Genomic DNA, 15142 nt, shown 5'->3' with positions numbered 1-15142 from the left:
CAGCATCTGTGAGCTCACCACCAACACTTCCCTCCAGACAGGTAGACAGACAGACAGACCGATGCAAATATGATAGACCGATGGCCCAAATGTCTTATTAAGTGCAGCGGACGTGGTGGCCTGTGCCTGTGGTCCCAGCTACTCGGAGGCTGGGAGGATCACCTGAGCCCAGGGGTTGGAGACCGGCTCAGGCAGCACAGCAGGGTAGTGTCTCAAAAATAAAAGTAAAACACATGCACACCACAGTTTATTAAGCATATGAAGCTTTATTTCTCCTACCACCTGCCTATAAAGCACTGAGAGGTCACGTGTATCCAGGCCTCAGCTTTCTGTGGCCTTCTGGGACTCATTCATTCAGTTTCTCATTGTCAACCTTCGTCCAGTGAGTCTGTGGCTCATCCCCTGCACCTGGGGTACTTTGTCCCTCTGTGTGACATCACAACTCCCTATGCTGTCCTGTGGGTGGGGATCTTGTCTGCTTTGAGATTTCCATAATCCTGGAGTGGATCTTGGTGGAGGGTGTGAGGTAGGGATCCAGGGCCCCGTCCCCTGGGGCCAGCCCCTTCCTAGTTCCCAACACCCAGGGCCCTCGTTCCCACCTGTCGGACCTGCCCATCACCCCCTGGTTCTCTGAATGCGCCTGGGTCTGTGGCCGGTGCCTGGCTCTATTCTGCCTCCATCTTCCCTGCTGCGGGTGAGTCTTGACATCGGACAGCAAGAGTCCCAGCTCTCCGTTCTGACCCTTGATGCTCTCCAGCCGTGGACCCTGAACAGTCAGTCCACCCTCAGCTTCTCAGCTGTGAGTGGGGCAAAGGTGGCTTCCCCCACCTGGGGCTGGGAACCACAGCAGTGTCCACTGGGCACACAGGCACCCAGGCCCCACGCGGTCCTTCCTTCACTGCTCTGATGGCCATTTGGGATAAACCCTAAGTTTGGGGCTGGGCTCCCTGGAGATCTTAGAGGCCAGGCCTCCCTGTTGCCCCCAAGTGCTGAGCCCCATGGGCTGGCAGGGGACTGACAGCAGGGAGACTGTCACTCTCAGGAGGTGTCGGGCTTAGCAGGGCCACAAGGGTAGGCCCAGCCCAGCCCACACAGTGCTGTGTGCCCCAGGGGTGGCTCAGGGCCAAAGTGGGGCCACATGGGGCTCCAACGCAGTGCCTTGACCTCTTAAGCCTCCCTAAAGTAGAAATGGGACATTCCGCCTGTGTAATGGCATTTCCCAGAGGCTCTGTAAGGAGGCACAATGAGACTCACAGCCACAATAAAAATAGTGACCACATAAAAATTCAGAGAAAATAAATGTCTACTTGGCAAGAGAGCACCCAGGAATGGATAACAAGGAGGCAACTGTGGGACGGGAAAGAGAGGGAGGTCGGGAGCAGAGTGCCTGGAGAAACGCAGCCCCCACGACCATGGCCGCAGGAGAGGATCATGCAGGAAGGGGAAGCCAGTCACACCTTGGCAGCGATTGAAGGTTAAGTCGACCTGGGTCTGTGCACTGGGGCCACTCTAAAACAGCCAGTGCAGCAGCGTCTCTCACCACCAGTCAGCGGCAAAGTCCAACAGCCCAGGACCCAGGTGTCTCCACCATCGCTGGCGTGGCCCTAAGCAGCCACACCTGACAGGTGCATGCTCCACAGGCCCAGAAGGCCAGCCCCAGGGAACTTGCCCCCACACCCAGGTCAGGGGCACTTGGCCAAGGTTCTCCACCACAGCACTCAGCAGGGAAACAGGTGAATGACCCAAATACGCAGCCCGCGGAGGACAAGAGCAGGAGCCCAGCCGGAGAGCTGGCAGGCGTTGGCGGAGCACCCGGGAGGGCACCCATAGGGCATGATCTTCAAGGCGGAGACCAGGGCTGTCGGCAGCAAACTCCCCCATAAAGAGCAGACCACTGAGCTATGTCTCCTCGTACTTGCACAAGACGCCCCCGTGGAAACGGCGGGAGGACGCAGCCCGGGCTCAGGCCCACTTCTGGCTGGAGTACTGTGAGTTGGTGCAAATGAACAACATGCAGGAGCCCCCTTGCCTGATTCCCAGGACCAGCCCCCGCCCCTTCCTGCCCCATGCAACCTCCAGGCATTGAGGGGGAGCTGCTAATCCTCCAAATCCCACCCAACCCACCACTTCCTGGACTAGCATTCTGCCAGTGTCGAACAGAAGGAGCCAGAGGCTGGGCTTTGGGACCAGCTCGGCCTCCTGGGGCACAACACCCCTGAGCTGGGTGTGCCCCACCTCCGACCCAGAACTAGGCTTTCTGCTGGGATCGCACAGCAAGGAAGCAAGAGGGAAATCTGGATCCAGGCAGCCCTGCACTTCCTGCAAACGGTGACGGCTTCACGTCTCAAAGTCCTACTTCCAAATCTGCTTCTGGGTGTAAAGTGGGCATAACAAGACCTAGAACTGGACATGACTGGGTACAAAGAAGGGGAGATGGATGTGGTCTCCCAGCACCTGGGAGGAGGCCGGCACCAGCGACAACAGAGAGAGCAGGGGGGCACAGGCACCTGCTGGGGCCGGGAGACCCTTCCTGAGCGGGGGAGGCAGACGCCTGGGGCCTCTGCAAGGCTGTGGGACTCCTCGCCCCAGTGAAGATGTCGGAGGAGAGCCACAGCAGGTCTCAGCTGAGGCGCCCTAGACGTCCCACGAAGCACACGCCCTATGTGGCAGTGGGGTGGAAGAATCACAGGTCACAGGGCCAAGGTGGCTGGCAAAGCCCCTTACTGTACAAGCTCTTCATGAAGCAGAGAAAATACTTGGCAAAGGGGGTTTCTTCAAAGTCCATCAGCCGTTCCTGAGTTTAAAAATATAATTGAAATATGAATAAACAGTCCAAATTGAATAAAGACAGATTTGCAAGCACAACAGCAAACAGCTCCTGGTGTGCAGGAAAGCCTTCTGTGAAGAGACCTGCGGCCCAGGCCTCATTCAGCCACGCTCTGCAAAGCAGGCAGTGACCTGAAGCCCAAAGGAGAACGGGAGGACAGAGCTGCTCATCTGCAGGTGCCATGTGCACCCCTCAAAACCTAACAGGTGCCGCTCAGGGCTGCAGGGCTCAGGGACAGGGGCTCTCCTCCGCACAGGGGTGATGTCACTTGCAGCTACTTCAATCACCCAGACATTCTCTGCAGTTCAGCTCCTGCTCTGGGAACCCTGCTCCCCTCTGGAATTGGGGGACTTCATTCTGCAACCTCTCAGCCCCTAGCATTCGGCCATGAGACTTGGAACAGGTAGGGTGGAGCCAGGTCAGCTGGGCACCATGCTCCCACACCAGCCCAGTGCAGGCAGACCATGGGGTGGGCACCAGAGAGGACACTGCACACACAGGGGTGGACACCAGAGAGGACAGTGCACAGAGTCCACCATGCAGCCAGAAAAGGAACACATGGTGATGTCCCTGCCATTGTATTTCCACACCCACCTTTCTCTGGGCAGGAACCCATCTCTGTGGACGGAGCACACTCCACAGCTTCTCCCCAGGGCGGCATCCAACTGGGGACGAGGGAGCAGGGACAGAGCTGTCTACTCACACCATGGTGCTGACCACCCATCCACACAGGCTGCCGCCAAAATGACCTCCGCCCTAGTTTGTGTGGCCTCGCTGCCCCTTGTTGCTGGCCAAGCTACTACTTACGGCATTGGATGCCACCTGTGCCCTCCACACCGTCACTCCCCAGGCCTCCACCCCCAGGAGCACTTCCCAGGAAGCTGGGCACCTCTGGGCCCATCAGCCTCATCTCTCCTCTCCCCACCTGCTCAGGGTGCCTCCTCCTGGGTTGAGGGAGGTCCCCCTGCACCCAGGCCCTATTTTAAATGTCTGTGAGGCTCTTCCTGGGGATCTCCGTGTTCCTCAGAAAAGCCAGGATAGGGTGGGTTTGGGGTTCTGGAAGACGAAGACCAGAGACCCACGTTGCCTGCCCTGCCCCCGCTCCCCTAGACAAGCAGCCCCCTCATTCCCGTTTGAGTGAGGTGGGATGCTTAGGAACAGATGTCCCCAAGAGAGTCAAAACACCAGCTTCCCACCCCAAAAACAACCAGTTAAAGGAGAAGGAAAGGAGGAAATCCCATTTATAAAACCAGGGAAAGCTACAAGTCACCAGCAACGATGTATCAAGAAGGCGCCAAGCCCCAGGGAAGGGGAGTGGAGCAGCAGAGGGAGGCTGTGCAGGCGCTGCGCTGCCGGGAGGGAGCAGGAAGGCGCCCAGGGAGGGCGCCAACCCCAGGTCCAGCCCATCAGATGGGTGCTCCGGGCCTGGCCTGAGTCACCTCCAGAATAAGGCGGGAGGAGCGGGCAGAAGGGCACCGGCCTGAGCAGGAACTGAGAGGCTATGAACGCTGCCACAGCCAGAAAAGCACAGCATGACATGGGGTCCCCACGGGTGACGGGCCAGAGGCACCCTGAGGTAGGACGCATCATGTTATAAAGCTGACGTTTTAAGTCATCGGGGAAAGGTGAATTATTTAATAAATGGCGCTGAGAAAAAGGGGCCACTTGAGAGAATACCCGCCCTTCTGCCATGAATTGGACGTCTGAATGCAGCAACCAGGTCTGCAAACCTTCTGGAGCGTCCAGAGACTGTGCAGGGGGGTGGAAGAGGTCCTGAGATGCACAGCCTGAACACACAGGACAATGACCGCCGTGCACAACGGACATTCAGGTGGCGGACACAGCAATGGACCAAGGGTCATGCACCACCCAATCTGGGGACACCCGAGTCCCTGATACACAAGAGCAAAGGCCAGAGTGGAACGGGCAAGGGTGGGACAGACTGCATGGGGGAATCACAGTGGCTAACCAGCATGGAGTCCTTCGGCTGCACCCACAACTCTCTACGTGGATCACAGTGAGCTTCTTGTTATCCACTGAAGGGCAGAATGGCCGAAGGTGGCTAGCCCTGGCCACAGAGGGTGTGAGGAATTCAACCAACATGGCCTCACTGGAGCACCTACCTCCCAGTAAGATTTCCTCTCTGGCTCAGCTTTCCACTTGTGGGAATCAATCCTGCAGATGTGTCCCTTGGCCCACAGGGCTGTGAGGACACAGGTGGTCCCCTCACAGTTGCTGACGACATGCTGAAAACAAACCCCTACGCCCAGCAGTAGGGGAGGTTCAGTAAGCGCAGCAGCCGCGCAGTCCCAGGGAGCTCAGCAGAGGTCAGAAACAAAAGGTCGACCTAGAGGCACTGACCTGGAAAGAGGCCGCTGGACCTGCTGGGGAGAGAGCACCCAGGGCCCCCGTGGGCCAGCGCTGGCCGGAGGACGGAGGCTCCTCAGGCAGCGGAGTCTGTCAGCAGGACCGGCTTGAACTCCAGGGAGCATGCCAGCTTAGGGAGATGGGCCACTTGGCGTCCCCTTTGGGGTCCCCTCAGCTTGCTGCCCCTCATTCGGGAGCCCCTCAGGTGGGAATCGGAGGCTTCCTTCTAATTTCACATCTTCAAAGAGTTGGGAGAATTTCACTCTCTTTTGTTTTTAGATGCTTCTCTCAAACAATAAATCCAGCACACCAAGACTCGTGTGGACGCGGGCTCAGAGCACATCCTCAGCCGGTGGCCTCCACCGCCCAGCTCCAGGCTTCCCCAGGAGCTGCCACCTCCCTGCTCCAGGGCTCCCCGGCTGCAGCATCTTGCCCCTGGGTTCCAGAGATTCTCTGCACATCCCCCCCCGCCCCAGCTGGATCCCCAGCACCCACAAAACACCAGGCACCTGAGGGGGCCACACATTTCACTGAAGGGTGGGACAGCAGGGGTCCAAAACAGGGCAGCAGAGCAGAATTCAAATGGAAAGGGGAGATGGCTCTCCAGGGGCAAGTCCCTAGGCTGTGCCACGGCACGGAGCCAGCGTCACTGTCCAGCAGAGACTGGAGGCCGCACCCCACACCTTGGTCCACTCCTGCAGGGCCTCTGGGAGCAAAGCTGATCCCACAAGAACCACTTCTGTCTCTGAGGAACCCAGGACCCAGTATGGCAGGAAGTCCAGGTCAGTTACAGGTGGCACAAGGAGCACTAGCCAAAGTCCAAAGACTTGTGTGAAAATGGGCTCAGAGCACATCCCCACAGCTGGCGGCCTCCTGAGAAGAGGAGCAGCATGCTGTAAACCTGGGCCACGAGATGAACCCCATGGAGCTTCTGGCAGAGGGGCTCAAGGGGACGGGAGGCTGGGCTGGACTGGAGTCATGGATGAGATCTGAGCCCCCCAGCTGGCATGGAAGACCTAGGAGGGCACCTTGATTTACCTGGGTGGGTCTCCCTGTCCCTTGGCACAGGTGCCAGCCCACAGGAGGTATAGCATCCTCATGCCCTGGCCACAGGACTCCACCCATGCTCAATCCCAACCGAGGGTAGGGTGAGCTGCAGATACCCAGCAAGGGCTCATGTGGCCTGCAGCAGCTCCAGGGGCTCTCAGCCATCCCAGAGCCTCATCATCCAGGGACCCCAAAAGAGCGGCTGGGAGCAAGAGGTGATGAGTGTCCACATAGAACACAGCACTCAGGGGTGGGTGTGAGCCCAGGCGCTCACGTGAGTGTGCACTGGGACATACCAGGTTGAACTGGTGCTGTGGGGATGTCTTGGTGCCTATGCCAGCAGACACCTGTGGCTGAGCGGGGTGTGAGCACAGTCGAGGATCCAGGGTGCGTTGTCTGGGCATGGTGTGGGGGAACATCTGTGCACGCTGGCCATGTGTGCACACACTGCTGTCTGTGTGTGTGCTGAGGTGCAGCTGTGTACACCGTGGTGTCTGAGGGTGCACCAAGGTTCCCACACCCCACCTTTGGCCCACCCTGTGATCCTGTTCATCCTGACCCTCAGCCCCCCATGCCCACTGCTCCCAATCCTCACTAGGCCCAAGCAGCCCCCACTCAGGGCAGCTTCAGGCAGCCCAGTACACCCACCCACCACCTTGATCCCTGTGGTGACACCACAGGTGACAGATGCCCCCACCTGACTGCCATCTTAGCCCCTCCATGTTCTCCGCCAGGACCTGCCCGCCCATCACACCCAGGCTCAGACCCGAGCCTCAGGACTCAGAAGTGACTTTATTTCTCTGTAGACGATGCCCTTTAGGCCAGGCTTCTGGGCTGTGCCTGGCTTGGCCTCACTTCCCCTAGGGGACCTTGGGGTCCCAGCTCCTGCCCTCACCCCCAGTCCCCAGCCTCCTGCCCAGACACCAGGTGTCCTGGAGAAATCCAGCTGCCTGGGACATGGAGCTGGTGAAAAGGCAGGAGGTCTCACATAGGGAAGGTGAGAGCCACAGACCACAATACTGGCCAGTGGTGTCCCCGCCTGGGTCAGACCAGCCTGGGGTGAGGCAGTGCCAGCCGGACTCAGGGGAACAAGCTCAGAACCCTGCGGGAAGGAGGGACCTCAGGGCCCAGCCCAGAGGAGGGCAGGCCCCAGGCTGAGCAGGAGCCCCCCAGCCAGGGCCCAGGGATTGCACCCCACAGCGGCTGCCTGGTTGCACAAGTCCTTCCCACAGCACTCCACGTCGACTCTCAAGATCCCAGAGTTAATGAACCCCATCAGATAGTCTGAGAAAAAGTGCCGCTTGACGAAGTCACAGGAGGACGCACACATCTTGTTCACGGAGTGATCCTTCCTGCCTGGGGAGACAAGGGACTGGGACTGGAGCTCCACCTGGACCCTCTGCTTTGTCCCCAAGACCCTCCAGGTCAGTTTGGGGCCAGGGCCACAGAGCTGAGGCCTTCAACCCACCGAAGCTGGGATCTACAGAGAAAGGGGTCCTAAGGAGCCAGGGAGGGAAAAGCTGGGCAGCATCCTCCCCGCAAACCCGTACTCATCCCCGCCCAGGGTGGCTCAGAGAACCACACCTCTGACCTCTCCCCAGGGTCTGGCCTTCAACAGCCTCACCCCCACCCTGATCCCAACTTACTGCTGCTGGGGTCGGTGATCCGGACACTTGCACACACAGTGTCCGATGGCTGGCACTGCTTCGGGGTGCAGTGGCTGGAGTTGGTGGTCAGGGTGCAGTCCTGGCACCACAGGCCATGAGCTGGGCAGAGCATAGGGCTCAAGATGACCAGAGGAACTGGAGCCTGACCAGCCAGGTCCTGTCCCCTCCATCCCCACCTGCCCTCCTGGCAGAACCCCGCCCACAGAGGTGGCTCCAGCTCCCACTGGACAGGAATGAGCAAGCCACACCCCGTGTCCTGCACACTCCTGCCCCGCCTCACAGACACCCCCAGAGCTGGGTGGGTCCCAAGCTATTAAGGCCCAAAGAGGACTTGGTGGGTAGCCTGGTGGGGCTCTGGGAAGAGAAGAAGTGTGAGAACCCGGACAACTGGGCAGCAAGGAGTGCCCACGCAGGACCAGCAGCCCGGAGGAAAGGTGCCTGGCGCCGTCGGGGGCTGGGAGAGACCCGCGTGGCTACTGCCAAGCGGCAAGGGCCGGCTGGGGAGGCAGGGGCTGGGAAGGGGCGTGGTGAGAACCCGAACCCTTGGAGGATTCGGATATTCCGGTGACCTGCCCCTGCCCCACGGACCCCAACTCACCCGGCGCGGGACACAGCAGCAAGGCCAGCAGCGCCAGGCCCAGGCTCCTCATGGCTGCGGGCAGCATGCTCCGGGTGGGCCTCGGGGAGGCGCGGGGGCTACGGGTGGGGGTCCTCTGGGGCGCAGGCCTTGCGGGGAGAAGCCTCGGTCAGGAGACCCAGCCCTTGGCTGAGGCGCAGGGACCCTCCCCTTTTCTGGCCTCGGGATGAGTCCTCCTCCCAGAAATCCAAAGCTGGGGGTCGGCCAGCAGCTCGCAGAGCCCCACCCCCACCCATCCCCCAGCGCGTCCACCATCACAGCTTCCCCGCCAGGGAGAAAAGGTCTGCCCTCTCCAGCGAGGTGACCACCCAAGCTGCACCCACCCCGGGCCCGGCACCTGCAGCGGTACGGGGGAGGGGGGCGTCTCTCCTCCCTGGGGAGCTGTCAGTTCGTTGGGTCAGGCACGACAAGAGGAGGTGGGAGCGGACCGTACCTGCCGACAGGGGAGGGGTGCGCGCCTCGTCCCCACCCCTACCCCTGGGCTGGGGGGCCGGGAACCCCGCGCCTGGTCCCCTCCCCCGGCTCCCGCGCGCGCGCCTTGGCGCTCACCGCGGATCAGGGCGTCGAGCGCGGGCCTCGGGGTCGGGGGGCGCACTCACATCCCTGGGGTGTCCGCACTCCGGGCTCGGGCGGCGTGCGCGGCGCGGGGAGTGGTGCCCTTCGGTCTCCCTGCGGACCGGAACCCGGGCGCAGCCTCGTCTTTCGGGGAACGCAGCCGCAGACGCGGACCCCGCGCGAGGGGCGGGGCGGAGCCGGGGCGGGGGCCGCGCGGGGGGCGGGGGCGGCGGGGAGACGCGCGGGCGGGGGGCGCCTGGGGCTCGCGGCCCCGCGGCAGGTCGCTGGCCCTGGCCGCGCGCGCCCTCTCGGGTTCCCGCGCCCACCACCGCGGCCCGGTGCACCTCCCCCACCTCCCCACCCCCGCCCCCACCTCCCCCTACCCAGGCGTGGGCAGGATCCCTTCCCCCTCCGCTTGGCTGAGATCCCCTTGTAAATTCTCGGAAGAACGTCGACTGCGAAAGGAAGAGAAGCGCACAAAGACGCAGAGGGAGGGAGGTAAAGCCGCGGTGCTCCGTGCAGGTCCCGTCACCCACCGCTGGCTCAGCCTCCCAGCGTGGGGCCCCTCCCTCCCAACCCAGTCCTCGGTTCCTATTGCTCCAGGCAGTTCTCCTCGGGGCCTCGAGAAGACCCCCACCCTCAGCCCCAGCCGAACCCCAGGGACTGCTGTCACCAACCACACCCACACCCGGAGGGCTAGAATCCTGGCGAGGCAGCGCGGGTTTGGACCGGCTTTCCCTTGTGCCTGGAGTCGGTCTCAGCCCCACACTAGGTAAGCCAGAAGCCACCGTCCTACTAGACCTGCTTTCATTCTTTTGGCTAGAAAAAGTGCCACTGTTCTAGCGCTTGCGTCGGCGCTGGAAACGCGGTGAGAAGATAGAGGTAGGTCTTTGTCCTCCCGAGTCTTACCCTAGACAAATGGTTGCACTAGTACTATATCTTTGCAAGATGTGAGTCAATGTTTATTGAGCACATACTATGTGTTCCTCCTAGTCTAGAAACTTGGTGTATGCTATTCAGTACGATGGACAACGACCCTACTCTGCAGAATTAACCGTTTCCATCATACCTGCACAAAGGTTGAGCTCCCAGCTCAGGGTCACACAGTTGACCAGGTGACACGGCAGTATCGGGCTACAGCAGCTAAACATCTCGGTGCTCCTCCTCTGTGTAGCTTTGGAGGACTGTAGGCAAAGAAGAGATGGACAAGAGTTTAAGAGGACCGGGATTTGCATTTGGGTGGGAGAGAGCTTCTCCAAGGATGTGATCTTGAATTGACACCTGGAGGAAGAGTCAGGATTTAGAAGGTGCAGACATCAAGAACTAGGTCACAGCTCAAGCACAGCACTTTTGAAAATATTACAGAGCTCTCAAGAAAGTAAGAGGAATTTCAATAAATGAGTAAACAGGAGCCCCAGAGCTTGCCTGCTGAGAGGAGGCAGACACGGAGCCACAGGTGCCCTGGGCAGAATCCAGACCTGCACTTGACGGAGATCCTGGGTCTTGGTGTGGATTCTGCAGAGACAGAATCTGGGGCAAGGATTCCAGGGCAAGCTGTGTTTGGAGGTGCAGGGAGCGTAACTGGGGGTAGAGATTAGCATTCAGTGGTCCAGGGCAGGGAGGGAGGCCAGTAAAGGTGTGGTTCTGAGCAGAGTACCAGAGTGGGCCTGGAGCCTTGTCACAGGGAGAAGTACCGAAAAATGACATCAAACGAACCTGAGTGCTCTCGCCCCACAGGTGAGGAGCTGCAGTATTTTTTAAGCAATCCAAGGAGTCATCAAGGGCTGCTCTCGGGTTCATTCTCTAGTACCCACATAAGGTGGGCAAAGTACCTCTTTTCAGCTCAGAGATGCAGCTCCATCTGTAGGAAGCTATAGCCAAGCATACCCACACGGTTGCAGATTTGGGGGAGCATTTGCAACAAACCCCCAAAGTGTATGGGCAATGGGGTAGGAAGGGGGCTGGGCCTGAGACTCTGTAGAAAGCTGAGCCGCCAAGGGCACCAGAGTGGCCCACAGCAGCGGCCAAAAACAAAAGTGTGACATCTCTGCAGGTCAGCAACCTCCAGTGTAGAGACTGGTTCACAGGACTCACCTGACCAGCCATGAACTCAGAATAATAAAATCAGCTGCATCCAAAGAAAACAAAGTAACACTCAACAGAAACAAGGTCACAGTAGGTTCAAATCCCCAAATACTCACTACACTGGAAGTAGGAAAGATAGAGTCAATCTTCTCAGCATTCTGAAGATATATTAAAGAATGGAACAAGGCACTATCCAGCTGACCAGGGTCCATCTGGAAAAAAATAAAATCTTTAGAAATGAGATGGAAAAGTCAGAGAAACATTGAAAGAATCACACTAAATGAAAGAAGCCAGTGTATGTGTCTCTCACACACACCCCATTATATATTGTATCTTTACATTTATATGAAATCTCCAGAATTGGAGAATCCAACAGAAGCAGAAAATAGATTAGTGGAGCCTGGTACTGGGGGAGGGAGGGAGGAAGGAGAGGGGCTGTAATAAATGAAAATGATAAAAATCTCGAATTTTGGAGTGATGAAGATGTTCTAAAAATAGATGTGAATTGTATCTCAGTACAGCTGTTGTTTTAGAAAAAAAGCCTGTAGATGGGTTAGGCAGTCAGTTAGACACAGTTGAAAGGGAAATTTGTGACCTGGAAGATAAATTTAAAGAAATTATCAAGAATGTGGCACAAGGAATAAGGCAAGGTTAAAAGTGTAAAAGAAACATAAAAGCATGCAGAGAGCCAAGGGAAACCCAGCTGAAACTCCAAGGAAAGAGCTGTGTGGGGAGACACTTATTAAAAAATATTTCAGAACTGGTGAAAGGCGGGATTCCACAGGGAACATAAGGTATACTAACTAGAACAATGAAAAGAAAGTTTGCCCCAGGTACAAAAGAGTGAAGCTGCAGGCAGACTTCTAGATTCTTCTAGAATCTTCCGGCCCACTCTGCACTTAGCAGCAGTCAGAGGGTCTCATGGCTCTGGGGCGCCAGCTGTGTGCTTCCCGCTTCCTCGAACCTCTCCACTGCCCTCGCTGAGCTCTGCCCATGCCAACTGTGCCCTGGTGGTGGGAGGCCACCAGAGTGGTCTTCACTGGTGAGTGCCACTCCCCTGGGTCAGGTTCTCCAGAGAGATGGACCCAGCGGCTGAGCTAATGTGTGGACATGTGCTCTGAGGAGCTGGTGCTCCCGGTGACAGCGGCTGGCAAACCTAGAGCCTGCGGGGCCGGCTGCAGGCGGGAGACCAGAAGCTGTCCCCTGGCAGGATTCCCTCCTGCTCAGGGGTCCCCAGGCTACTCTTGGGTTCTTCTCAGGCCTTCGACTGATTGGGTGAAGCCCACCCATACCGTGGAGGACAAGAGGCACCAATTTAAATGCTAATCTCATCCAAAAGCACCCTCACAGAAAAGTCCAGAGCGGCCTGCAGCAGCACTCGAGAATAATGTCTGATTGACTTATTACCTCAGCACCATGGCTCAGCCAAGTTGTCACAAAAAATCAGCTCCTCAACAGGCATCTTTTACTTATAGTCCAAGGACTTCCGGCCCGCACTGCAGTTCTTCCCATGGCCTGCAGTGTGATGTCAAAGCCCTGGGGTTGTGGGCTCTGATAATTGCCCGCGTTCCCACCTGGCTCCACAGTCTCCCCTGCTCCCGTGTGAGGGCATCCGGCCTTCCTTGACTCCTGGACACGGGCGGTCTCTGCGCACCTGCCACAGCCGCGAGTAGCTCCCTTCCTCGAGTGCAGAGTGGGCCGGAAGATTCTAGAAGAATCTAGAAGTCTGCCCTGGATGCAGACGCCTTTAAGAAACAGTAGAAAAACAAAATTTGCCTCCCTAGATGTAGAAAATCCCCCATATCAAGTCTTACCATGAAAGATTTTTCCTTTTTCCTCTCACTCTCCTCACATTGATTCCTAACGTATAAATTCCAAAAAATCTTTACCTAATATTTCAAAATATAAAAATTTACAAAAAATCAGAAAAAAATCTTCTGGGAAGTACAAAGACTTCCCAGTCCCGCGCTTTTCCCATGGGAGAGGAACAGAGGTATCAATGTATCCTATTAATCACCTTAATAATTCTTTACATTAACTTATGGTCTCTAGAATTGCAAAATTAAAATTTTTATCTAAGTCACAGATTACACTTCTGTCTGATTCACTTACTTTCTACAATTCAGCCCACCATACTCTGCAATCCTAAACACGCTTAACTTCTGGAGAGACATTCCAAACCCACTACATTTCTAAAATCCACCCTGGAGTCCCAGTTCAGGCCTCCATTTGTCGTGACACGTGACTAACCCAGTCAGGGTCACCCCAGGTGAACTGGGCTGCACCAAGTAAACACACAGAGACAGAGAAATACCTTTTTCTCTGGTTCTGTGACGGCTCCTCCAACCCAGCTCCCACACGAGGCAAGACAGGCAAGAGAGAGCGTGCTCCTCGAACCCAGGTGTTATTGGGGGAGGCTGTTCCATGGAAGGTTCTACCCCCAAAGGGCAAAGGGGTAGGACTACAGAGGAACAGGTGAGTGGACTCAACCCAGCAGGTGACATCTACTCCTGGAGCCATACCGTGTTATCTGAGCTGGGGTAACGCCCAAGTTACTGTGACCTGTCCCGGCCGTGCCAGAGGAAGGCAGTGACTGTTCAGAACCCCGAGCCTCGGGATTTACAGGCGTCTGCTTCCAGGGCAGCTCCGACAGGACAGGGAATCAGTGGGCAACAGTGGCTCAGCAGGGCACCAGCTTGGAACGGTCTCTGCTCAAGACACCTGCCCGGGCCTGCTGGGGCACAGACGGGCCTGTGTGCAGGAGGTGGGGCCGGCCCTCCCACCCGAGGCTCGGGCAGCACCTGGGAGTCTGGGAGGCCTGGGAGGCGTCCAGCCAGAGGGCCTGGGAGCACCCAGAGCTCCAAAAGCCTGCACTGGAGGCCAAGATATAGCATGACAAAGAACAGGTGGATCCCCCTGCCTGAGGAGGGAGGGCAAGGAGCCACGGGAAGGGGTCCCATGAGGGGCCGGCAGCGGGTCCCAGCCTGAGCAGCAGAGGACTCGCTCCTCCTGCCAGGGGAAGAGCACTGCTCGGAGGCCCAAGCTCTGCAAGCTCCGTGGTGAATGCCACAGCGCACAACACCCGGCCAGTGCTCCCGGGTCCCGGCAGCCAAGTCTGGGTGCTCTCTGTCCCCACGTAGGCTGAGGGTGTCCCCGCAGGGCTCACACGAGGGGCCTCTTCCCCCTCAGCTTCCATCATTCCTGCCAAGCCACCCCTCCAGGTCCCTGGCCAGGCCTGAGGCCTGCACGACAGCCCCCACGTCCTTCCGCCTCCAAGAACCCCCTCCTCACCCCCACCCCTCTGCCTCGAGTCCCTGCTCATCCCCTCTCACCAGCCTGAGACTCTCCCTCCTGGCCCTGCTGGGCTGCGTCACCAGGGCTCCCTACGGGCAGGCGTGTGTGGGCGTCCCCACCCCAGCACAGATCAACAGCCCAGCACACTGCCCTGGGGGTCCCACAGTCAGAGGAGTGTTCCTGGAGGAGGTGGCACCGTCAAGCCCCAGGCTCAGACAGCCCCTGTCCCTCGTGCTGCCTTCCTGCAGCTTCTGCTCCCTGTTCCTCCCCTCCACACCACCACGTCCAGCTCTAGGGGCCGAACTCCCCTCTTCTGTCCACCTCTTTGCAGTATGAAAGCTGGGCTTCCTCTGAGCTGGCTGCTGGGGCCCTGCACATGCAGTGGAGGTCAGTTTTCAGGGCTGCTCCAGGACCTCACCCTGCCTGGACTGCAGGCCAGCAGTGCAGCACCTGGACAGGCAGCTGCCTGAGCCTGCGGGTGCGTGGGCCTGGGCTCACCACGCCAGCTCGCCAATGGCTGTCTGCAGTGCTCTGCAGGACCAAGATCTCAGGGTTCAGGCTTCTTAAAGTCACCTGAGAGACACACCCTGGAGCAGCTGAGCCCACAGCACTACAGGGAGCACCACAGCCCGAGCCCACCGCCAGTCCCGCCTCCAGGGACGA

At 58.4% G+C, this 15142-nt stretch overlaps 1 protein-coding gene across 1 annotated transcript; it reads right to left on the bottom strand.

Annotated features, from left to right (window-relative positions):
- Nucleotides 1-7361: 7361 nt before the first annotated feature.
- On the bottom strand, nt 7362-8630 carry Ly6h (lymphocyte antigen 6 family member H). Its single transcript, XM_026409929.2, has 3 exons — nt 8507-8630; nt 7888-8007; nt 7362-7597 (listed from the first exon to the last, which is right to left on the bottom strand). Exons 1-3 carry the CDS (start codon nt 8571-8573, stop codon nt 7362-7364), a joined length of 423 nt encoding a protein of 140 aa, XP_026265714.2. The 5' UTR covers nt 8574-8630.
- Nucleotides 8631-15142: the final 6512 nt, after the last annotated feature.

Source organism: Urocitellus parryii, chromosome 7 (genome assembly GCF_045843805.1).
Source record: "Urocitellus parryii isolate mUroPar1 chromosome 7, mUroPar1.hap1, whole genome shotgun sequence".
NCBI lineage: Eukaryota > Metazoa > Chordata > Mammalia > Rodentia > Sciuridae > Urocitellus > Urocitellus parryii.
Note: the sequence above shows the minus strand (reverse complement) of the source record. Positions and strands in the feature narration are given on the sequence as shown.